The 25,260-nt window shown below is 36.0% G+C and overlaps 1 protein-coding gene across 1 annotated transcript in view; it reads right to left on the reverse strand.

Moving 5' to 3' along the window:
• Nucleotides 1-25,260, reverse strand: part of KCNH5 (potassium voltage-gated channel subfamily H member 5) — a 273,366-nt gene that overhangs the window by 242,545 nt on the left and 5,561 nt on the right. The window contains exon 2 of the mRNA XM_025443239.3: nt 7,825-7,948. Within this exon, the coding sequence (XP_025299024.1) occupies nt 7,825-7,948 (124 nt within the window). The remainder of the gene's footprint in view (nt 1-7,824; nt 7,949-25,260) is intronic.

Consider the following 25,260-nt stretch of genomic DNA (forward strand, 5'->3'; position numbering starts at 1 on the left):
AACCTTACAAACAAAAAAATATATATAACCTATTCATGAGTTCTGCCAATCTATCTTGCTAATGGTCAACAATGATCCTGGACTAAAACACCAAATTCAGTCACTGCAAAAAGAATAATATTATCTATAGGCTGTAATTCATGGCTTCGCAAATGCTTCATCACAGAAACCACACAGATTGACTTAATGTAGTTGGTAAATGTGGTCTCTCACTCAGAATCAGCCACAAGAATAAAATTATCACAAAAGTTAATGGGAGAATGGGCTCAAACCTATAGTTAAATGATTAAAAAGTAAGAAGCCTGAAGGAAGGGGAGGAGTAAGGAGGAAAATTTACAAACAAATACAGCTTTCAAAATCTGAAACAGGTAATTTTGGAATAAATCAAAGCATTACTTTATACAGTGAATTGTAACCAAAGGTTTCACAACCCATTAATTTATATGAGCTTAAAAGGTTTTAGATAGAGTCATAAATGGTAGATCCATGGCATGTAATTAATGGAAACCAGGGAGAGCACTGGACATCTCTAACCTTTGGAATGTAACGTCACTGAGGCACCTCTGCTCTCCAACACTTCTCCCAGCCACCGTGTGAAGCAGAGCCCTCAGCCAAATGGAACCAAACTGACATCCATCATGTGTAATGTGCTCTTGCTGGCTGAGATGACCCTGTGTTAATAAAACTACTTGTGAAATACATCCAATAAAATGTCTCTTAATTGCTTCATTGTCTAATTTGATGGCTTGGGTAAAGGAATATTAATGAGCCTCCCAGAAAAAATATATATATATTTGAAAGCATCTACATACTGCAATCTTCCCTACCTATATTATTGCTCTTCTTGCACATGTAAAAAAACAAACAAAAGCAAACAAAAAAACAGAAGGAACTTTTTGAAATCTCAGGTTAATGAAAGGTAAAATGCTGAAGTGTTTTTCAGCCAACCTATGATAAGGATGTCTTGATGTCTAGAATGTCAGGACATCCTGTGGAGGGGCGGGGTCATGAGATAAGATCAGATACTTTTAAATGGCATCCCCCCAAAACCTACAAGCTTTTTTAACTATGCAACACATTTTGTGTCCTTCAATAAATTGCAAAACAGTCCACACACTTGGAAACATAATTATTAGACAATAAAATGGACTAGATTTGAAATTCCTACCATTCCTGAGGTGTCATTAGAATATTTTTCTGAAATTTTAGCCAAAACAAAAATATGATGGTACCTAGCACACATCACATTTTTTAAAATAGAAAAGGGGGGGTGGCTCAGTTGGTTAAGTGTCCTACTCCTGATTTCAGCTCAGGGTCCTGGGACTAAGCCCCAAGTCTGGCTCCATGGTCAGCGTGGAGTCTGCTTGTCCCTTCCCCTCTGCTCCTCCTGCTGCATACACATGTACTCTTTCTCTCTCTCTCAAATAAATACATAAATAAAATCTTCAAAAAAAATAGAAATGTATACACTATTATGAAGTACAAGGATGCAGGACAACAATAACACTCCCTCATGTCTGCTAGGAGTGGAAACAGAAAGGTACTCTGGACAGAAATCTGGTAGCAGTTAATCTACAAATTCTGCACACATTATACTATCCAGCAATCCTATTTCTAGGTATAGAGACAGACAATTTTTCACATGGGGCCACAAGAAGATGTGATTAAGGTTATTTGTGGTTGAACAGAGCAAAGTGTCAGAAGTTGCAGCTCACAACTACTAGAATGGATAATAAAATAGAAGGCTGTGAAGACACCGGAGCACTATACAATGTCAGACATAATGAAATAGATTATCATATGGCAATGTAAAAACATCTCAAAAACATAACAATTTTGAGTAAAAGCAGTAAGAAACTATCAATCTTACCACATGGTATGAATTATGTAGATTTTAAAAAGAAACACAAAGTAACATCATTTCAAGGATACAGGCCTTTAATAAACAAATGGAGGATCGATTAGTAAGACATGAAATAAACATACTAAAAGGAATAACTATGCAAAGGAAGGGGGAGGGAACGAAGGGGAAAAGAAATAAAGACAAGAAAAAGAAATAAAATAAAATGAGACTTTGCCCAGAGGGATCATAGTGCTATTGGGACAAACTGAGGAGAATGTTTAATTCAATTCCATGCACCTGGTCTAATGGGAGACCAATTGGGAAGTGCAAAGAAGGAACAAGGAAATGGAAGAACTAAATATTAGCCTTTTGATAATGTAAAATCACAAATTAATATTTTTCATGTTCCTGAACAACTCATATTTGAGTACTTTAAATATAGAACATTAATTTTTATTGGTCACTATTCTAATGTATCTATGCAAGTTGCATAAAAAGATGCGTTTTTTTTTTTTTAGCATATAAAATGTCATACTGCTTCCTCACAAACTGATGTTCACTGATTTGTAGTTTCTAATGTTAGGCTTGCCTAAAACTTTTCATTATTAAAATCAGTAAAATTCTTTGAATTATTTGTAAGGCTATCCTCAGTGTCAAATTAGTTATCTCCAACTAGAATTCTGGTGATTTCAAACTTTATAATAACTCTTAGCTTTAATAATGCATTTCTATATGTGTATATAATTTTTTCTTTCCTTCTTGTTTCCATGTCCGTGATATTCAAAGGTTTTTATAGATTTATAAAGGAAATAGAAAAAAGCCATATGTAAAAAAAATCAGAATACCATAATGCAGATACTGTTCTTTGAACTGTTTTGTTTTTTTTCTTTTTTTTGGTTGGTTGGTTGATTGATTTTTTTTTTCTTAAAAAATATGTTGTTAGCTTCTTTCAGTGTCTTATCCTGCCAACATATGATTTAGAAAGTTAGGCTCTGCCATATTTTTTAACAAACCTACTACTGGACATTTTGATTATTTCTAAGACTTTATTCTTCTAAAAAATGCTGCAGTAAACATAAAATGGGCAGAGTTTAATTTTAAAAGGAGACAAGGAGGTTTAAAGGGGAATGCACTAAAATAAATAAAGCCTATAAGAAAACCTGATAAGGTTCAAATATCCTCAGCCCATGTATCAGATGCCAGTCTTCATTGTTCTATGAAGGCACTGAACTGGTTGCAAATTTTAGATCAGCAAAACACACTGGGTGTTTTGTGCAATCAAGTAATAATTGTTTACATTAAGAATATTATCATTTCAGAGGCACCTGAGTGGCTAAGTCAGTTGAGAGGCCAACTCTGGGTTTCAGCTCAAGTCACAGTCTCAGGGTCCTGAGACCAAGCCCCACATCAGGCTTCTGGCTCCTCAAGGAGTCAGCTTGTGGATTCTCTCTCTCCCTCTACTCCCCCACAACTCATGCACATACATTGGCATGCTCTCTCTCGCTCTCAAATAAATAAGTAAATCCTTTTTTTTTAAGGCTTTTTTAAAAAAAAAAAGAATATTATCATTTTAAAAATGCCATCTCTAGCAATAGTGAAGAAGAGCTGGGGGAAGGTTTGCATACTTCTTCCCACAGTAAAAATGTATAACATAATCCAAAACTCTCCACTCTCTCACCCACCTTAATTACCGGTAACACTTGGGATGAAATACAATAAACAAAAGCATGTTACACAGAAGAATGTGAGACCTAGGTTAGGGTTTATTGCGACACAAGCCAATCTAATTCAACAAATACAAACACGAAACACTGAGCTATGTCCTTAAGTGCATACAAAAGTGACCAAGATGAAATATCCACCTTAAAGACATTTATAATCTGACACTGATGTTGGGAGCAAAAAAAGCAGCTCTTTTAGGGGGCAATATGTCTCAAAAATCACAAAAACAATTGCAATGAAAACCCCAAGGGATAAGGAAAGCTAGTTTAAGGCCAGATGATGATGTCAAATAATGAACCACAAGGGAGTCAGAGGAGGAAAATCTTATTGAAGGAATCATAAATACCTTCAGGCAGAAGATAGCATCTGAAAGAGGCATGGCATGATAATGGGTTGTCCACAGTACAAAAAGAAGAAATGGGTATGGAAGCATTTACAGTCCTGGAATTCTCTACAGAGCCAGATGCATAAGTAACATTAAAACTAGCCTTTTCCTAACTTAAAGCCTGCTGAGGCATAAGGGAACAGAGAAGCTCAATACAGACCTCACCCTCTCAGAACTTAGAACACACACCTTAGTAGCAGAGCCAGCCTAGGAGCTAATATTCACCTAACAGAAGAAAAAGGCACAAAGGTACCAGTGCTACAAAAGGCAACTTCCCACCACTCTCGTTTACCCATTTCAGACCTAGAAGTGAAGATTGAATGTAAAAATAAAGTTAGAAAAATGAGGATTGTGGAAACGGGATAAGTGAAGAAGACTTTTGAACAAACTATTTCTCAAACCTGGCTAAACATCAGAATCACCTGAGCTGATGGTTAAAGGTACTGATTTGTTACCTGCCCCCACCTCGCACCTTGGGTGATTCTAATTGAATAAGTAATTCCCAGAGGTGAGGTCTGGGACTATGTGTTGTGCAAAACCTCTCCAAGTGATTTGTATGCGTAGTCAGGTTTAGATTCACTGGTATAACATGAAATCCTGGCTTCCATGAAGATGCAAAATATATGCATATATATCTTTCTATTTTTTTTTCAGCATAAATATATAGAAAAAAGGATAAATAAATCACCATATTTTCCTAGGCAAGTCCTTAAACATAACTCTACCTCAATTTTCTTCTCTGAAAAACAAAGTATCTGGAGTAGAAAATAATTCAGATCCCTCATGGTTCCAAAATAACATGATTTTGGTGCTCAGTTAAGTGAGAGTTTTGAAGAAAAATTAACTCAAGGAAAAACATCCCATCTGGCCCTACTGAAATATTGTGAAAAATTTTTCAGATCTAAATTGGTTCCTTTATAGAATTTCCTTCTCTTTTATATGATCTTTTTTCATAATACTCTCTTTAAATGCACAGATACGGCCTATTTTAGAAAGAATTCTTATAAATAATATAAATACCAGATTCTGTTTTACATAAGCCAAACAAAATAGCAATGGTACAATGTACCAACATTACAAAGCACGTGTGATTTACACAGGATGTAAAAACTTTTCTGGGGGGACGCCTGGGTGGCTCAGCAGTTGAGCATCTGCCTTCAGCCCAGGGTGTGATCCTGGAGACCCAGGATTGAGTCCCACATCCAGCTCCCTGCATGGAGCCTGCTTCTCCCTCTGCCTGTGTCTCTGCTTCTCTCTCTCTCTCTCTCTCTCTATCATGAATAAATAAAAATCTTTTTAAAAAAATTCTTTTTTGATGTTCTCTAAATGTTTGTGAATTATGTCCTACTTGGTTGGGGGGCTGTTTACTCTGTTCAAGAGTTTTAGCAGCTCAAGAAGTGCTGATGTGATGCCATCAGTGATTCTCTGCTAGAGGATGCTCCTTTGATCACTAGCACCTCGAACAGTTCATGGCTCATCACAGTCAAAAAATATTTACTGAATGAATTAATAGATTTATAGATATACAAAAATCTTTTTCTTTGCACAAGTTCCCCCAATGGCTCTTAAGCTATATATTTCCACTGACAATTTAGTCTCCTTCATATTCTAATATAATTTTTACTCTACAGTTTTTATATAGGAGTAAATAGACTGTAGTGCCAATGGGGGAGGTGTGGGGAAGGGGGGTGACAGTCTCCACACCAACAATCAATTCTTGGGATACCAGCAGGTGGTATCACCAGCTAGACCGCAAGACCTGACCTTTACTGCCCACCTGCTTGTGCTCACCCACCGTTGTCCCTCATTTTCCCTTAAGCTCTTCTTTCCAGCTTACCTCTAACTCGGCGAATGCAGAGGCAAGGCGAAACCGCCCCTCCAGCGAAAGCGGCTGCCCTGACAAGGCCTCCAGCCAGCTCATCACAGGGACCGGGTGGAGCTTGACCTCTGCCTCGCGCCTGCGCAGATGGACCGTGCCCTGGCCTCCAAAATGATGGACCACCACTCTGACGTCATTAAAGTACTAAAATCCCTGCCCCGGGAGGAGCACAAGCCTCATTTACATAACATACAAGGTGTGCTCCTCTGCCCGTGATGACAAGGCTTCCCTAACGAAAAACTCATCCTAACCCTAAGTAAAAGGAATCCCTTCACCCTGGGTCAGGGAGTCAAGGCTTTGGAAGCCATTCCCCGTGATGTCCTTATTTGCTTCAAATTACGTTTTTGTGTGACAGCTCCACCTGGTGCAGTTTCTGACTCATCAGAGAATGAATTGGTTCGGTCACAGTTGTCCTACGATTTATCTGAATTCTGACACTATCCATCCGGAGACAGCGTAATTCCACAAGTTAAGGGTTCAGTCCCACAAGACCACCCTCCACTACCCCTCCAGACACCCGTTGAAAGCATGGGTTGTTACCTGTACTTTAACCCGTCAACTACAGACTGGAGGTTTCCACAGTCTTCTTGGGTTTGATTAATTTGCTAGGGCAGCACAGAGAGCTCAGAGAAATAGTCTATTTACTAGATCACTGGTTTATTATAAAAGGATATAACTCCGGAACAGGTAGATCAAAGAGATACACAGGCAAGGTATGGGGGGAAGCACAGAGCTTCCACGCTCTCTCCAGGTGCCCAGCACTTCCACATTTCACCAACTCAGAAGCTCTCATGATTTATTAGATTCTTGACTATTGGCAATTAATTCAACCTCCAGGCCCATCCTCTCCCTAGAGGCTAGAAGGTTGTGGGGCTGGAGTACTGAAAGGTTCAACCCTCCAATCACCTGGATGCAAGAGCCTTTAAACTAAGGTTACCTAAGGGCTTTCCAAACAGCATCATTAACATAAAAAAGGGGAACATTTATCATTCTTATCATTCTTATCTTTCCTTATCGGGAAATTCCAAGGGTTTTAAAAGACTGGAGCCAGGAACTACATCAAAGCCCAAATATATATATACACACACATTATATATATATATATATATATATATATATATATATATATATACATTACTATAAATATATATATATTTTTTTTTTAAGATTTTATTCATTTGTTTGACAGAGAATGAGAGGGCACAAGCGTTTGGAGGGACAGGCAGACGAGAGGGAAAAGCAGTCTTCCCACTGAGCATAGAGACTATGTGGGGCTCAATCCCAAGACCCTGGGATCATGACCTGAGCAGAAGGTAGATGCTTAATTGACTGAGCCACCAGGCACCCCCAAAATATATATTTCTTATTATAAGAAAATCCCAATATCACAAAAAGTCTAAGCACAGGAGTTTCCCCTTCCCTGGGGAGGATCCGTTCCAAGACACCCACCCATAGGTGTCTGAAATCTCAGATAGAACATAACACTGTATAAACTTATTTTTTTCCTATATATACATACCTATGATAAAGTTTAATTTAGAGTTAGGCACAGGAAGAGATTAACAATAATAACTAATAATAAAAGAACAATTAATAACAATATACTGTAATAAAAGTTATATGAGTGTGGTCTCTCTCTAAGCATCTTATTGTATTGTACTCACCTTTCTTTTGATGATGTAAAATGAGAAAATGCGGAGCATTTTCATAGGAAATAACATAGCAGTTCATAGGAAATGAGATGAAGTGAGGTGAATGATGTAGCCAACCAGGAGGAGCATCTGCTCCTGGAAGTGGTTAACTGTGGGTAACAAACAACTGGAAGCATGAAACCACAGGGAAGCAAAGCCACAGGGAAGTAGAAACCACAGGGAAGCAAAGCCACAGGGAAGCAAAACCGGGGTCAAGTGGAGGACTACTGTAAGTTTAGACTTTAACCACATTCAGCATTTACTTAAACTTCAGAAAAGATTCCTAAGATGTTCTATTACCTACCTGCAAGTGCTGCTTTTCTGCATGACGTCAGCTCGATGATATCCAGAGAGTTTGCAAAAACCGTCATTACTATAAACTACAGGCCAATCCACAATCTGGGCATTTCCCAGTAAGAAACTCGATTCTAAAGAAGAAAGAAGGAAAAGGAAGTTTTTTTAGCTTCATTTAACAAGGTACTCCTTTCAAGTAAACAAAAAGATAAATTCATAGACAAATGCAACTATGGTTTGTTATGGTACAAATAATAAAGCCTATTCTTGAGATTGACATAATCATTTAACATGATTATCAAATGAGATCTGCAATAAGTATAAGATTTGCATACAAACAAAAACTCCATTGAAAAGAAGCTAGTTTATAATACCTCTTTCCATTCAAGTATATTCTAAGCTATGAAAACAAGTATGGTTGATATTAAATAAACGTTAATGACTATAATAATTTCCCCCCAATAATTTCCCCCCAAAACAGATTATTTTATTAAAATTAGGGCTACAGTCACTTCTCCACTAAACGAGAAAACTGAACTTGATAATATTGAGGCAAATTTGTATAACTGCTCCAAAAATTCTATATATAACATTATAATTTTGACATGAGGGGACAAATGGTCCATTAGATTGATCTTGAGAAGTCTAATTTAAGATAACATTGAAGAGGGGCATCTCGGTGGCTCAGCTGGTTAAACTTCTGACTCCTGGTTTCAGCTCAGCTCATGATCTCATGTGTCATGAGATGGAGCCCCACAGAGGGCTCTACATTCAGTGGGGAGTCTGCTCGAGATTCTCTTGCTCTGCCCCTCTTCCCCCTTGTTCTCTCTCTCAAATAAATAAGTCTTTAAAAAAATTTTAAAAACATTGAAGGGTCCTTTTCTAAAATGAAATTATTCAAAGATAGTATTTTAAACTACATTCTACACAGAATTTGGGAAATATTATAAATAAAGGAATATCTCTTTTTATTTATATTTTGGATGTAGAAGTGATTCTCCTTTAGGTATAAAATAAAATAAGATCAAACCAGAGAGGGAGGCAAACCCTAAGAGAATCTTAAATATAGAGAACAAATTGAGGAAGGATTGCTGGAGGGGAGGTGAGTAGGGGGATGGGCGAAATGGGTGATGGGCATTAAGGAGGGCACTTGCTGGGATGAATACTGGAGGTTATATGTAAGTGATAAATCACTAAATTCTACTCCTGAGGACCCATACTACACTATATGTTAGCTACCTTGAATTTAAATTAAAAAAAACATAATACAAAAAATAGTATCTTTTGATATCAACCTCAATTGAAAAGCCAATATTAGAAAAGAGTAAATTATTTAAGGGAATACTATACTTAAAAAATTCAAAATATCAAAAAAAAAAAAAAAACTCCTTTGAATTCATATGCAAAATAGTGTCCTAAAAAGAAAAATTAACTTCTGAGTTTAAGACTTTAAGTTTAAATCCTGACTCAAAGTTGGTCTTCATAAAAATAACAGTGCAATTCAACATTTGCTAAGTAGCTGCTAAGTGAAAGGCACTATTCTGGGATAGAATAAAGATCAATAAAACATATCTTTACTCTAAAAAAACTTACATGTTAAGAAAAATAAATATGTAATGACCAATTAAACTTATCAGAATAGACGCTAAATCTAGAAGCAGTGGACAGATTATGGCAAAAATCTGTTTCAAGGTACTAAAAACAACTGAAAGTAGACAGAAACTGAATAAAAGGACAAACCCTTGGGAAAAAAAGAGATACATTAAATAAGATATTCATTTAACTGTCTATTCCTGGAAAGCAAATTTCCAGTTTATATAGTTCATTGGTGATAGAGCTCAAGAAGAAAAGTCTTATGGGACTAAACATTCAAAAGTCACAATTTGAGGTTGCCAGAGCATCTTGAAGTCAAAGGGGAGATCCTTTAACAAACAGAGCCATAAATTTATATATAAATGTACCTTAAATTCTTCTCCGTGATTTAAAGTATGCATGCACAAAATGAGTCTACAAGATATCTGTCTACTCCAGCAATGACTAGTAGGTAAGAGGTAAGCAAAATTTTCACCAACTCTCATGGCTAAAAGACAAATTTCTGAGCTCAAGTCCTATCAAGTTAGAGAAGCTTGGTAGATAACTCAAGCTCTCCATTTAAGTCACAGAAGGCCATGCGTTAGGAATAAGAAACAAGTCCCAAGATAATGGGTTATAACCTGGGACTAAGATAAAAATGTAGAAAATACATTCACACTTAAAAAAAAAAATTAAAATCATAATCAAGGAAACCCACCAGTAATTTAACTACCTGCTCTCTACAATGTATGAACAGTGTCCCCTATGCACTTAAAAACCATTAGGCAGTGTAAAGAAACAGAAGACTATTATGATAGTCCAGGGACAAAATAAGCAATAGAAAGAGAGGTCAATATTGGAACACATAAGTAAATAATACATTCTGGAATAAAAAATCCATTGGATAGGTTTATTTTTTTAGTTATTTTTTTTTAAGATTTTATTTATTTATTCATGAGAGACCCAGAGAGAGAGGCAGAGACATAGGCAGAGAGAAGCAGTTTCCATGCAGGGAGCCTGATGTGGGACTTGATCCCGGAACTCCAGGATCACCCCCTGGGCAGAAGGCAGATGCTTAACCGCTGAGCCACCCAGGCATCCCCATTGGATATGTTTAATAGTAGATTAAACACTAAGAAAGAACAATTTAAAAACATATCAATGCAAATTATTCCAAACTGAAGCAAAAAGACAACAAGATTCAAAGATGTTCCATAGGACAATATCAAGCAGTCTAAAACATAGGTAATTGAGTATGGGGGAAAAAAGGCTGAATAGGGCATCAGTGTTATATGAATAAAGGATGACTAAAATTTTCCAAACAACCTAGAGATCTTAGTTTAGTGAAACTCAAGGAAGATAAATGCAAACAAAGTGACAGTAGAAAAATGGGTAACAGTAAAGCTGAAAATAAGAAATAAGGGGGAAAAAGTCTTTTAAACATCCAAAGCAAAAAAAGTATTTAAGTATGTTGGGGGGGGGGGATGAGATGGGGGAGATAATAATTACAGCATACAAATCATGAAAAACAAAGACAACCAGAAAATAATGAAATGACATCTTTAAAATACTGAGAGGAAAATATTTATCCACCTAGATTTTCATGTAGAGCAAAGGTATCCTTCAGAATGGAAGGTAAAGCAAAGACATGTTCAGAAACAGGAAGAATTCACTGCAGCAGAATCACAATAAAACAAATTCAGTAGGTGTTTCAACTGAAAGGGAAAAAAATCAAAATAGTAATAATGATGACCATCACACACACATACACACACACACAAGTCAAGAAGGTAAAAACAAACAGCTGGTGGGAAAAACGGAACACAAACAACAGGGGGTACCTGGGTGGCTCAGTCCATTGAGCATCTGACTCTTGATTTCAGCTCAGGTCACAATCTCATGATCAAGCCCTACATTGGGCTCCACACTCAGTGGGAGTCTGCTTGAGATTCTCTCCCTCTCCATTTGTTCCCACCCCCTATGCTCTCACTCTCTCTCTCTCTCTCTCTCTCTCTTTCTCTCTCTAGAATAAATAAATACATCTTAAAAAAAAAAAAAAAACACTAAGTAAACCATGGGATGGCAGTCCTAAATCTAACCATACTAAGCATTACATTAAATGTAAATGGAATAAATAGACTAATTAAAAAACAAAAATTTTCAGACTGGATTTTAAAACAAAGAAAAGAAACTGATAGTCTACTATTTCTAAGAAAGACATTCAAAGTATAAAGACATAGATAAGTCAAAAGCGAAAGCATGGGGAAATGTATTACATAAACACTAAGCATAAGAAAGCAAATGTAGCTATATTAATGCAAAATAAAATATTCTTAAAGACAGGATAATAAAATCTTTGCCACTTTAAGAAAGACAAAAATTTCTTAGATAAGACTCATATAGCAAGCCCCATAAAAGAAAATGTTGATAAATAAATTAGATATCATCAAATTAAAATCAGCTGCTCATTAAAGGACATTGTCAAAAAAAAAAAGAAAAGAAAAGAAAATTCACTGAAAAATTTATTTTTAAAAAAGTATTTTTTTCTGAAAAAAAAATTTACACTACAGCTCTCTGAGAAAGAACCCCTATCCAGAATATACTAAAAAATATCCTACAAAAAAAATAATAAATGAACCAAGGAACAAAATGGGCAAATAATTTGACAGACATCACACAATAGATATACAATGGCCATTAACCACAAGAATAATATGCTCACTACCATCAGGCATCTGGGAAATACAAATTAAATGCACAATGACATATCATTCCTCAACCACTAGAGTGGCTATAAAGGTTAACAATACAAAATGTTGATGAGAATGCAAAAAACTGAAACTCTTTATAAAATACTAATGAGGATATAAAATGGAACAATCACTTTGAAAAATAGTTTCTTGTAGAGTTAAATATTTAGCTATGACCCAGAAATTTCACTCTTAGGCATTTACTCAAGTGAAATGAAAACATATGTTAACAAAAAGACTTGTAAAAAAATGTTCACATCAGATTTATTCATAAGAGCTGAAAACAATGTAAATATCCATCAATAAGAGAATGGATTAAAAATTGTGACATATTCATACAAGAAAAGCTACTCAGGTCTAAAATGGAACAAACTACTCATACATGCAATTATATGGATGAATCTGATAAACATAATGATTGAAAGAAGCCAGAAGCTTTAATTTCATTCATATAAAGTTTAAATACAGGCAAAGTTAATCTATGGTGCTAGGGATCAGAACAAAGTCTGTCAAATCAACCACAGTCAAATTTTTCTTATATTTTTGTCAGCTTCAAGCTCTTTCCCAACGTAGGATCTTATAACTTGCCATTCTCTCTGCCTGAACACCATTCATTTCCTTACTTATCTGATTGACACTTGCAGTTATTTAGATCTAATTGTCACGACCTCTGTATTGTTTCCTGACCTTCTGATCAGGTCATACCTAATAATTTTATACATGATGCACCTCTTCCTCACAGACTTTAATGCAGTTACAATTCTATATATGTTCGTGTTGGTTTTTTTTTATATGTTCGTGTTATATGATGAATGCATATCTGCCTGCTGGGCTGTAAGCTCTATAAGGACAGAAAATATACTCATTTGGTCCCATTTAATCCCCCTATACCTAATACGTTGCCTGGCACATAGTACATGCTTGCTTGTTGGTTGATTATATCAATAAATAAATGAATTAATGTATTCTGCAGAGATCTCTTTATATAATTGATATCATGAAATTTAGTATGCAATGCCTCTCTAAATACTTCATATAAGCTACTTTTAATTTCTTAGCTAATATAGTCCCTGAGATTATGAATTTTATCCCTACCGTACCTACGAGAGTTGTAATATAGTAATTATTTATTGACTGAAATAATTGTCTGTATCCCAGGAAATAGGACGCAAATGTTCTAAAAAAGAACGAATGTAAACATAAAAGGCCGTACTGAAGGAGGCTTCCTCTCCCCCAGAAACTAAGCAAACCAGTGTTTTCAAACTTTTTTTAAGTTGAAACTCATAGTAAGAAATCAATTTTATATAGTATCTCAAAATGTGTTTGCACAGGCACACACATGTACCTACACAAATACACAACTTAAAAAAATTATCAGACAATACTTACTACATGAGATGTCCTCCTTTTTTATTCTACTTCAATTTTTTGGTGTGCTGGTCAAGACTCATTAAATCAATTTTATCCCCAAAGTAAGGGTTATATTTCACATCCTAACCATCTCCAAAGTCTTGCAGACCTTCCTCTGTCATAAGCAGACATTTGTTAGGATTTGGAGCAGGAGCTCTAATTGTTCCTAGTTAATTTTGCTATTAAAGATATTGAACTGCTCCCATCATACCATTTTCAATAACTCTACAATGAGAAAATTAAGACTCCAGCTCAGTAGGGCCTAACTATGATTATTTATTTATTGCTGATATATTATTTCACTTATACTCTAGTAACTGTATATAATAACAAAATTAAAGCAACAGAACCCACACTCTGTGCTAGGCATTGGGACAGATGTCACCTGTTTTCTCTAATCTGGAAAACAACTCCATTCTGCAATAAGTCAGAGACTCACCAAGCCCAGATTCCCCAGGAGCAGCATCTAGAATATAGGTTCCCTAAATTCTAATTCTTTACTGAGATATTTGCAAATTCCAACTTTTTCTAGGTGAAATTGTGTCTTTTTTGAAGAAGTCCTAAAGTAACTCCCTGCAGGGAGGGTTAATTCTCATATTAGCTTGGAGACAGAGTTGTGTGTGTGTGGGGGGGGGGGACACCAAAGTTAAAATAAATCTCATTTTTCAAAATATGTATTGATTTTAGCCAATAATCATAGAATACAGACTATTCAGAAATTTGCTAGCTACATACTAGAGTATTTGCTCACAGGTTCAATCAGACCTAGCAACTCAAAAGAGAGTTTTTAAATCAACTCAAAGATTAAGCAAATAGTCTAGAAAATGTGGTGTCCACTCATCTTTATGCTTCAAGTTTGATTTTATTCATTTAGACCATCAGAGAGTGAAGTAACCGCATGTTCACTAGTCCTTACCTCAAAGTCCTAACAACTGCGCATTAGCAATATGTGCTCTGAGTTTATGGAGGAGCATAAGAACTGCTTTATCATTTCTGAATGTTTTATAAAACCATAATTGAGAAAATTAGCCACAGCACCAGGGACTTCATATAACAAGTTATCAACTGGTAAATATTCATAACAATCAAATTATCACAAAAAGCCCTGTCCCCAAACTTTCTGCCTGTACTTGGATTCCCCCTCTCAATATTCCCAAGGGAGCTACTCTGAAAAGCCTAGGGAGTTTTAATTAGGTTATTGGTTTCCTCACATACAAACTGGAGAAACCAATACCTACCACTCTGGGTAATTTATGGAGATGAAATAGAGTAATGCAAGCAAAATCTTTATAAATCAACTATTGGAGCAAAAAGCCTTTATAAACTAATAATTTATTATTTATTATGTACAAGAGTCTTGAAAACTATGTCATATATGCAGAGAGAGCTTTCTACGTGTGAGTTCTGTAAATGTATATACAAGCAAAGAACTAGAAAAAAACACAAATATTCAAATGTTGATCCTGCAAACCAAAACCTATGAAACTGTATTTGTCACTGAAAGCTAAACTACAAAATAAAATATTGAGAAGAAGGGGAGGCACAAAAGAAGGGGAAACAGATTTCCTTTTCATGTCAAAGGCTAAATTAGATGAAAACTGGTAAATATTAAACTTTCCAGGATCTTCTTTTGGATATTTGTCTGTTAACTGACACACAATTTGTGTATTTGAAATATTCATACAACTGTTCCATTTCCCTATAGTCATGAAAATTACTGTTTCAGTGAATGTGAAATCTGATATTATTAACAAACATTAAGAACAGGATAGCAAATTAATTAAAATTGTTTCCTGGAAAATTTTAATTTCCTTTGGCTTTAAAACATGGTGGGGAAAAGCAGTCTGCCTACTGAGAGATAACTTCCCTGCAAAGGAGATGACTTGCAAATCTTTAAAGTGAGACCAGGGATCCCTAGGTGGCGCAGCGGTTTGGCGCCTGCCTTCGGCCTAGGGCGCGATCCTGGAGACCCGGGATCGAATCCCATATCAGGCTCCCAGTGCATGGAGCCTGCTTCTCCCTCTGCCTGTGTCTCTGCCTCTCTCTCTCTCTCTCTCTCTCTGTGACTATCATAAATAAATAAAAAAATAAATAAATAAAAAAAAAAATAAAGTGAGACCAGTTCAGAAGTTTTGGAAACACAAAGCTGTTAAGGAAATTGCCGAGAATTCTTGGTGACCACCACCATCCTCATTGTTCTGAACTGAATATTTGTGTCCTCCCAAAATTCATATGTTGAAACCCAACCTTTCATGTGAAGGCACTGGGAGGTAGAGCCTTTGGGATATGGTTAAGATTCAATGAGGTCATGAGGGTAACGTCCCTCATGAATAGGATTAGTTTCCCTATAACAGTCACAAGACAGTTTGCTTCCTCTGTTCTGCTCTCCACCATGTGAGGACACAAGAAGCCAGCTGTCCACAACCAGGAAAGGGTTCTCACCAGAACCCAACTGTCCTGGCACCTTGATCTTGGACTTTCAACTTCCAGAATTGTGAGAAATAATTTCTGTTGTTTAGAAGTCACTCAATTTATGCTATTTTGTTAGGGTAGCCCAAGTAGATTAAGACATTCATCAATCAATCTTGACAGAGAAATCAGTTCTGATTTGTCCTCACGGTTCTTAGCACACCAAGAGCCATGAATTCTGGAAAATTCAACCTTCTTGGGGATCCAGACTGTTTAAGTCCTTGAAGATGTCTGTATACATTTCCTGTCCAAATGATTCAAATACATAGTACATTCCTGCATGAGAGGCTTAAGAATCAGGTTATTACCCCTACTCAGTGTTAGCAGTCCAGTACATTTCAAAAGCTGTAATTCTACACAAGCAGATTCTTTTTTTTTTTTTTTAAGATTTGTTTATTTGAGAGAGAGAGAAAAAAAAAAAAAACTGGAGGAGCAGAGGGAGAGGGACAAGTAGACTCTGCGCTTAGCATGGGGCTGATGGGAGGCTCCATTTCAGGACCCTGGGATCATGACCTGAGTGAAAGCAAGAGTCTGATGCTTAACCGACTGAGCCATCCCAGTGTCCCATACATGAGCAGAGTCTTAACTGAATCTCTACAAGAAGCTAAGTCCTGAAACATCTCCTATTCTTTCAAGACCATCCAGTATTTTCTCAGAGATAGAACTGAGGCCAATCTAGCTCTCTTGCTTCAAAGGTTAGAAGGTAAAAAAAATAAATCACAAGACCCTGATTCAAAATGGCCCAGTAGGAATCATTATGAGTTTCTCTCAGTTTTGACTACCCATTTAATTGGGATGGAGACTGAAGGGAATTGGAAGAGGCCCCAGGAGTTACTCATTCTAGGCCTCACCCCTCAAAGATTCTGTTTTAATGGGTCTGGGGTGAGATCCAGTCATCAGTACTTGTTTTTAAATCTTCTGAAGTGGTTCTAATGTGCAGCCAGAGTGGAGAAGGACTAATCTGCTGCATTAATCCCCAAATACTGATGGCTGCAATAGAATCCTGTCACGAGTGTCAAAAATGTCAAAAATACAGATTTCTAAATTCTAATGCAGATGCACTAAATAGACTCCCTCAGGATGGAACACAAAAATACAGTGTCTGAAGGAAAATTCCATACTCACCCAGGTTTGGGAAACTGACATAGTACTTTGCTACTCAAAGTGCGGACCAGTACCACCTGTAAGATTGCTAGCAATGCAGACTCTGGGACCCGCCATAGACCTCACAAATCAGAACCTGCATTTTAACGAGATTGTCAGGATGAGTCTCAAGCCCATGAATGCACTCATCTTATGCATTCTTTCTTTCTTTTCATGAATGGGAAAGCAGGCCATGGAAAGGTGAAGGACTCCATGCACACAAGAAAGGAGTGCTGGGAGACAAACACACAGCCAGGCCTCACTGTCTAAGATTTTCTATGCTATCACAGTATATTTCTGGGTTGCTATCTAAGCTTTTGTTTTGCTTTGTCTGAATATAAAGGAAGCAGTTCCTCTTTAAAGAGCCATTTTTTCAGATAAAATTGGAAAATAACCGCAGTCTATGCCACTCGTATTAATCCCATTCTTAAAGAAGATCATATACAAATTATGAGATCAATAGTCCTGACTGATAAAAATCTCTTGAAGAAGAAAAGCTATATTTGGTCAATGACAATATAAAAGCATGGGAGATGTTGCTTCCCTTCCTACAGCAATTCCAGGAAAAAGTGTTTTCCTTTGAGCTGCTCCAACACAATCTGTATCTGGCATGATTAGACAGATTTTGTTTTGTTTTGTTTTTATGAAAACTATACCCTTCTGTAGTCTAGAAATTCTATGGACATTAACAAGTTGAAACACCTTTTGGGGGATTAACACACACTCTCAGTTTCCCTCCTTCCCTCTTCCTCAACTTTTTCATGCAAGTACCATAGAGAGATGAATTTCAGAGCACTAGCACAGAGTTTTCAGATATTTTAGGAAGTGATGAGACACATGAAAGAATTGTAGAGTACTAAGGAAGAGAGAAAATATCAAGTGGGGGTGAGAACGGGAAAGCACTTTAGAAAAAGAATCCAGAAACACTGAATGAAACACTTTCACTAATACATAGTTTTTCCAAGGTCAGGAGTTGCCTCTGGGGACAACTTACAGGATTTTCTCTCTGATTATGTTCATTTAGTCTTATCTTTGGACAAGAACACCACCCAGAAATCAGCACTGTTATTCTGAAAGCCTTACAATCCCAGGACAGAATTCCTCCAAAAAAGATGTTCAGTGCAGGTGGAAGGTCAGGAAGCTAGCTGAGAGCCATTTCAAGCTGCTCTCCAGATCCCCTGGGCCTCTGTGAAGAAGGGCTGAGCAAAGGTACTCATAGCTCCAAGTTGCACCTCACCTTCCAAATCTTTTGATTCAAAGAGTTAAAGAACATATGTTCCAAAAATCAGTGACCTCAAAGAAATGGAAAAGCATTTCATGTTCATGGATTGGAAGAATAAACATTGTCAAAATGTCTATACTACCCAAAGCAATCTATACATTTAATATAATTCTTATCAAAATATTCCCAGCATTTTTCAGAGAGTTAGAACAAACAATCCTATAATTTGCGTGTAGTCACAAAAGACCCCAAAATGGCCAAAGCAATCCTGAAAAAGAAAAACAAAATTGGGGACATCATAATTCTGGATTTCAAGTTATGTTACAAAGCTGCGGTCAAGACCATGTCTATTTGTTTATCACAAGTGTTTGTTGAATGATCAAATCAAATATAAAAATTCTGATTCCTATTTAAAGTCATATAATCAACAATTATTAGAACAATGCTAAATATTGTCAAGAATTATAGATAAGGACCATGCTAGGTAGTTTTCTTCAAAGAACTGACAATTCTATATATTTTTAAAAGATTTTATTTATTTATTCATGATAGACATAGAGAGAGGGAGAGAGGCAGAGACACAGGCAGAGAGAGAAGCAGGCTCCATGCCGGGAGCCCAACGGGGGACTCGATCCCGGGACTCCAGGATTGCGCCCTGGGCCAAAGGCAGGTGCTAAACCGCTGAGCCACCCAGGGATCCCCGACAATTCTGTATTAAAAAAAAAAAATCAGGTGTCCCTGAGCAGACTTCCCTGCACTCTGGAAACTTGTAAATTTAAATCATGGGATCTATATTATTTTTTAAACTTGTCTTCTGGGTGAGTGATATCTATAGATATATTTAAGCTGCATATAACAGTAACAGCAGAACAATCCCTTGAAGCACATATAGCACATGTTATTTAGGTTAAATAAAATTCTGGCACAGATGGCCAAACAAAAGCATAAATAACTTATATGTCATACCCACATTCACAATATTGATTTCTGGTAGATGCATTGCTCACTTTCACTATGCAATAACAGAATATAAGGCTGAGGCTGGTATCTTTTCTGTTTTTACAAATACACCTTTACCCTACAGCTCTATGGCAAGATAACATGTGTGTGTAGACACATAATCTTTGTACATTCGACAATGAGACTAATTATTATATAATAATATGGGCAACATTAAGCAGACCATCACTGTGGGAGTTTGAAATATGCAAAAAAATCTGTTAATTTATTCAAACTTGTTCAGCTGTCATCAAAGATAAAAATATGCCTCCACTTTTCATCTCCTTCAAGATCAAAGGTACATTTTTAAGTTTCTGTGTTTCTTTGATGGCATTAATTTCAACGTTTTTCCAACTAGACAAAGTGGTTCAAAATGCATGATTCTTTAACATATATTTCTGAAATTCTAATGAAAAGAATAATAGTAATTTTGTTAGAGAAAGTATTTCTCCACACACCCAAAAAGAATATTCAACAATTCAAAATTTCTACTTATAATAGTTGGTATTTTGCTCTTGAGAAGATGGGTTTCTAAAGAGTAACTGGTCAGAATTATTAGAAGCAAAATGTAACTGCAGTAACAGTTACGTAGTCTTGGAATATAACAGAAAACCTTCACCCTGATGTAGATGATGACAAACTTTTACTGAATTTTATTACAGTGAAATTTCTTAAAATACCTAAATCCATAAAATATTTGCTAATTATATAATCTTGGATACAAGCTAAATCAAACAAAAAGTGGTTATTGGGGGGAAGTACTATATACTTAATGTTTAAGCATCTTTCAATCCTACAAATAAACAAACCTTGGTTTTACAAATGATCTGCATCTGTTCTGAAGGGATTATATATTTTCTTTGGAGTTAACTTTTTAAGACCATCAACAGTAATGGCTAGATAACTAATGAAGAATTCCAATTAAAAGGTGAGACCAACTTGCACACCTGGTAGAAATACAGAAGTGAGCTTTTCTGAATGCATTTACAATCTAATTTTCTAAAGCATGGTTCTATGCTTTTTTCTACTATCTATGCATAAGAGCTAATTGTGCAAGGGAAAAATACAGATCACAAATTCAATTCATTTCTCTCCTTTGGCCAGATTTCACTGGGCCAGTTACAGAGAGGCTGACATTTCTGCCTTCTTCAGCCTCAGCAAGCACTGCCAGCTACTGAGCTAAAGAGAACTGATGTTTTTTTGGCCCTAAATAGTAGTTATTTGTTGGAGGAAGGAATGGTGTTTGTTTGGGGTTTTGTGGTTTTCTCCAAATAAGTAAGCCTTTGGTCAAATGAGTACAAATGCTTTAAGCTCATATTCATCAATTTATGACTTAAAATGACAATGACTTAATTCTTTGGTCTCTTCAAGTTAAAAAAAAAAAAAAAAAAAACATAAAGAAAATCTCCCCTACTTTACCTTACTTATCTAGATAAAATAGGAAAAAGTGAATATTTAGTAAGCTTTTACTATGATGAGGTACAGGGAAAGATCCACTACATTTATGACTCTGCTGAGTCTTTCCACTGACTTGCAAGGTGGCACTTATAATCCTAGAGAGGCCCAGTGTTTCACCGTGGGTAGGGGCTACAGCCAGGACAGTAGTCTGTGTCATCAAGACAAATGCCTTTGCTCTGTGAAGAATTCTGTTCTCTGAGCCTTAGAAATGCCCCCAGAGAGTCTCAGAAAGATTGCCTGCTTACTTTGACTGTGGTTGCTCTCGGAGAGAGAAAGACTGCTTTAGAAATGAATAAGGACAATGTACTTTCATTCCTCACACAAAGATAAAATATTTTGTTTCTGAGCCCAGTTAACAAAGCAGCTCTTTTTTTTTCCACCTATAATTCTTTATTTGGACCATCGTATTTACATACATTGGCTGCATATGATGTCAGTTGTGAATATGTTTCATGCCCTGACATCAATCAGTATCGTCAACTGGCATGAATTTACTTACTCTGCACACAGCATTTATAGGGGGTACCAAAGAAGTACATGGCAAAATTTTTACCTCCAAGGATTGATAACCTGGTTAGGAAGCAAAAGCAATATTATACTGAGTGGGAAGCCAAAGAAGACCCTCAGATTTCTAGACTAAAAGACCAAAATTTAATTTTTTTTGAGTGTAGCTTACACACAATGTTGCACTAGTTTCAGATGTACAATATAGTGGTTCAGACTCACTATAAGTTAATGCTATGCCCACAAGTGTGGCTACCATCGGTCACCATGTAACATGGCATGTTACAATGCCATTAACTATATTCCTTATGCTTGTAACTTTTATTCCCATGACTTATTCATTCTATAACTAGAAGCCTATTTATCTCCCACTCCCCTTTACCCATTCTGCCCATCCTTCCAACCCCCTTCCGTCTGGCAACCATGAATTTGTTCTCTAATAACTTACAGGTCTCATCCCGCTAAAAGTCTAAAATATTAAAGACACCTTTGACAGAGATGGAGAAATAGCAAAGTAAGTGAGTTTGTTTGAAGCCAAAACTAATAATAAATTCAATTCTGGCTGCAACTGGGGTTTAGATTACTTGTGAGAAATACAAGAAGAGAAATGCTGTAGGCCATCGGAAACACAGAAGTAGGGCACAGAGAGGATAAAGTTTAAACTATGACAGAGGACAAGCTTGCTTGGAAAAGGAGGGTGAAGATGTATAAGAAAAATGCTTAAAGTTTGAACCTGGAAGACTGTTTATTCTTCAGGAGAGGGGAAAGGAGGAGAAGGGAGGGACAGGGCAGGAAGAGAAGAGAAAGGGAATAGGAAAGGAATAGGAAGTGAAACTAGGAAAAAGGGCCAGAAAAAGTGCAAAGTCATGAAAGACAAGTGTGTGGAGATGGTAGCGGAGCATAGTCTCAAACCCTGCAAAGTTAGAAAAATATGGACAAATAAAAAAGGCCTTTGGATTCACAAGAATGCTCATTTGTAATCTTCTAGGACATTTTGACATTATGGTACAGACATAAGTCATTTGAAAGAGTCACAAAAAGAAATAGTGACCAAGAATTAAAGACATCGACTACAGATGGTGCATTCAAAGATTTAAATATCTAACTGACAATAAAGTTATTCCTGTTAGTTAAAAACACTGATATTGATGTATTTGTTATATGCCAGACACTGTCAGTACTTTGTATGTATTACCTCATTTAATCCTCACTCCAACACCATAAGCCAGGTACTCTTATTACTTGTCTTTTACAGAGGAGAAAACAAGGTACGAATAAGTAAGTCATAGAGCTAGTAAGCATTAGACCCAAGACTCTCATGCAAGCCTGCAGAACCTATGCCTTCTAACCAATGCTTACACTGCCCCTCACAGAAAAATATATATATATTTTTTATTGTTGTGTTTATTATGCATCCTCAGTGCTTTCATCTGTACCTAGCACATAGGAGGCACTCGATAAATTTGTTTCATTAATGAATTATTAACTAAAAAGAGTATAAGGGTCAAGCAAAAGGAGGGGGTCCATTTTTAGGGGACTTTATTCTGGGACCATTTAACCCCTTTTGCAGAGTTTCTCTATTTTCTCAATGTATAAATATATGAAAATAACCTTATTGTGCTTTAAGTTACCTCTGAATAAAAAATATGCCAGCAGACAGAAGAGATTAAGATAAAGATTAACTTCTCCCCTCAATCCAAGTAAGTTGTTTGATTTTCTGTCAAACTTGGAGATCTGAGGCTGGCCCTGCCATCTCTAAAAAGCCAAAATCCATTTTCTGTCTTCTGTGGGATACTGTACAGAACTGCAAGCTGCTTCTCAAGGCAAATCTCACTCAGAAGATACTTAAACTGGTAAGGATTGATTCCCAATGATAAAACGTGCCATCTCCTGACTGTGAAATTATTTTTTAAAAAATTTTAACTAGAATCTACAACTTTCTATACAGTTCTTTCTTATATAAAATAGTCTAGCTTTTCAACCCTTAGAGAAAAAAACAAAAGGAGTAGAAAATATTTTAACTGTATATCAAGTTGGAATAGATGAGTGTGAGATCACTTAGTGTTCACCTCTCATTCTCTCATGAGTCCCATGTGATTTGCCCCATTCAATGCAACTTCCGCTTTCAGATATACCCATTGACTTAATATTTTAAACTATGTAATCACTTATACAAGCTTACATTATAGATTTAATCAGCACTGTTTTGGGAAAAAATCCAATTATATACTTGTTCAATTTAGGAGACAAAATAAAAAAAAAACATTTATTCAACTAGTACTTGGTGCTATGCACTCTTGACAGTGGAAGATGTAGAAGTATATGTGAGGTATGACCATTATGGTTAACGAGAATAGTTCATGCAACATGTTCATGACTTTCTAATTATATGTCATTACCTCTAGGAACTGCTGTAGCTGTGCACCTAAACTCAGATCTCAAGCTCCAAACCTTTTGAAATCAATAGGACTTGGTACTTAGGATTTATATTTCTTTAATGGGAGCAGACCCTTAGAAACAAAAAAATCTGTTTCAACAAAATTTCAAATAGCTTTTCAACTGTTCTTCCTAAGTTTTTTTTTTCTTTGCTCTTTAATTAATTTTTCTATCTTTTCCATGTGAAAACTTAATGTATCACAAAACTACTATCTAAAATAGATACAAAGATTTCTCTTTATTAGTAATAGTACCACATATAACCAAAAACTAAAATAATGTCTAAAATACACACTGATTTATGTGACAATATTATCATTTCCACCATTCAATCAAATATTCCAAGATTAAGCATTTCCAATATTAAATTAAATATTTTATAAAATGAAAATATTTACATGATTTTTTTAGTCATTTCTTAGCGAAGATCGGGAGTCATGCCATATAGTATTAAGCTAAAGTATTTGGTGAAACACAATGAGGATTTTTTTAGCGTTATTGAGCTATAATTGGCAAAAATTGTATGTAGTCAAGTATACAACTTGATAGTTTCATAAATGCATACGCAGTGGGATGATTATCACAATCAAGTTAATTAACATATTCATCACCTCACATAGTTTCTTTTTCTTTTGTGTATGTGTGACAAGAACATGAAATAGGATTTTTTAAAATTCTACTGTGCTATTGGTAAAGGAAAATTTTTTATGAAAGTCCATTTCTTACAGCAAATCAAACTACTTCAATTTCCACAATAATAATACTGGTTTGAATTGTGATTTGTTATTCATGCTTATACGATTTCACAGCATATCTCTTTTATTCATAAAGGTGCTATATGGAATATTTTAATTTTTCTAATTAAAACTAATTTTGTTTGGGACATTTTAAAGCATCTCCCAATATTTGGTTTCTAACCCTACCAAAAAGGAAAAAAATCCTGAAACCAAGATTCAAACTTGCTGGTTGATAAGAAACAAAACCTCTTAAAGTAATATCTCTAACCACACTCAGGGGAAAGTTTACTAAGTTTGGAGAACTTCAGAGAATATCTGATCAAGTATTGTATTTCATGTAAAAAGTTTGGATAACACGAAAATACTAGAATCATATAATATCCCAGGAAAATAGCTAGAAATCTGTGAACTATTTTGCAATAAAGTCAAAGCACTGGGGACGCCTGGGTGGCTCAGTGGTTAAAAGCATGTGCCTTCGGCTCAGGGTGTGATCCTGGAGTCCCGCGATGGAGTCCCGCATCTGGCTCCCAGCATGCAGCCTGCTTCTCCCTCTGCCTATGTCTCTGCCTCTCTTTCTGTGTCTCTTATGAATAAATCAATTTTTAAAAAATCAAAGCACTGTCAGGATCTGACTTTACTTCACTGATTTAATGAGTTACATCAAGACATCTGGTAGAAAAAACTTTGTTGAAATAGACAATATATATGGACACTATTTATATGGCATTTTCTGGCATATTTTATAT

Source organism: Canis lupus, chromosome 8 (genome assembly GCF_003254725.2).
Source record: "Canis lupus dingo isolate Sandy chromosome 8, ASM325472v2, whole genome shotgun sequence".
NCBI classification, from domain to species: Eukaryota; Metazoa; Chordata; class Mammalia; order Carnivora; family Canidae; genus Canis; species Canis lupus.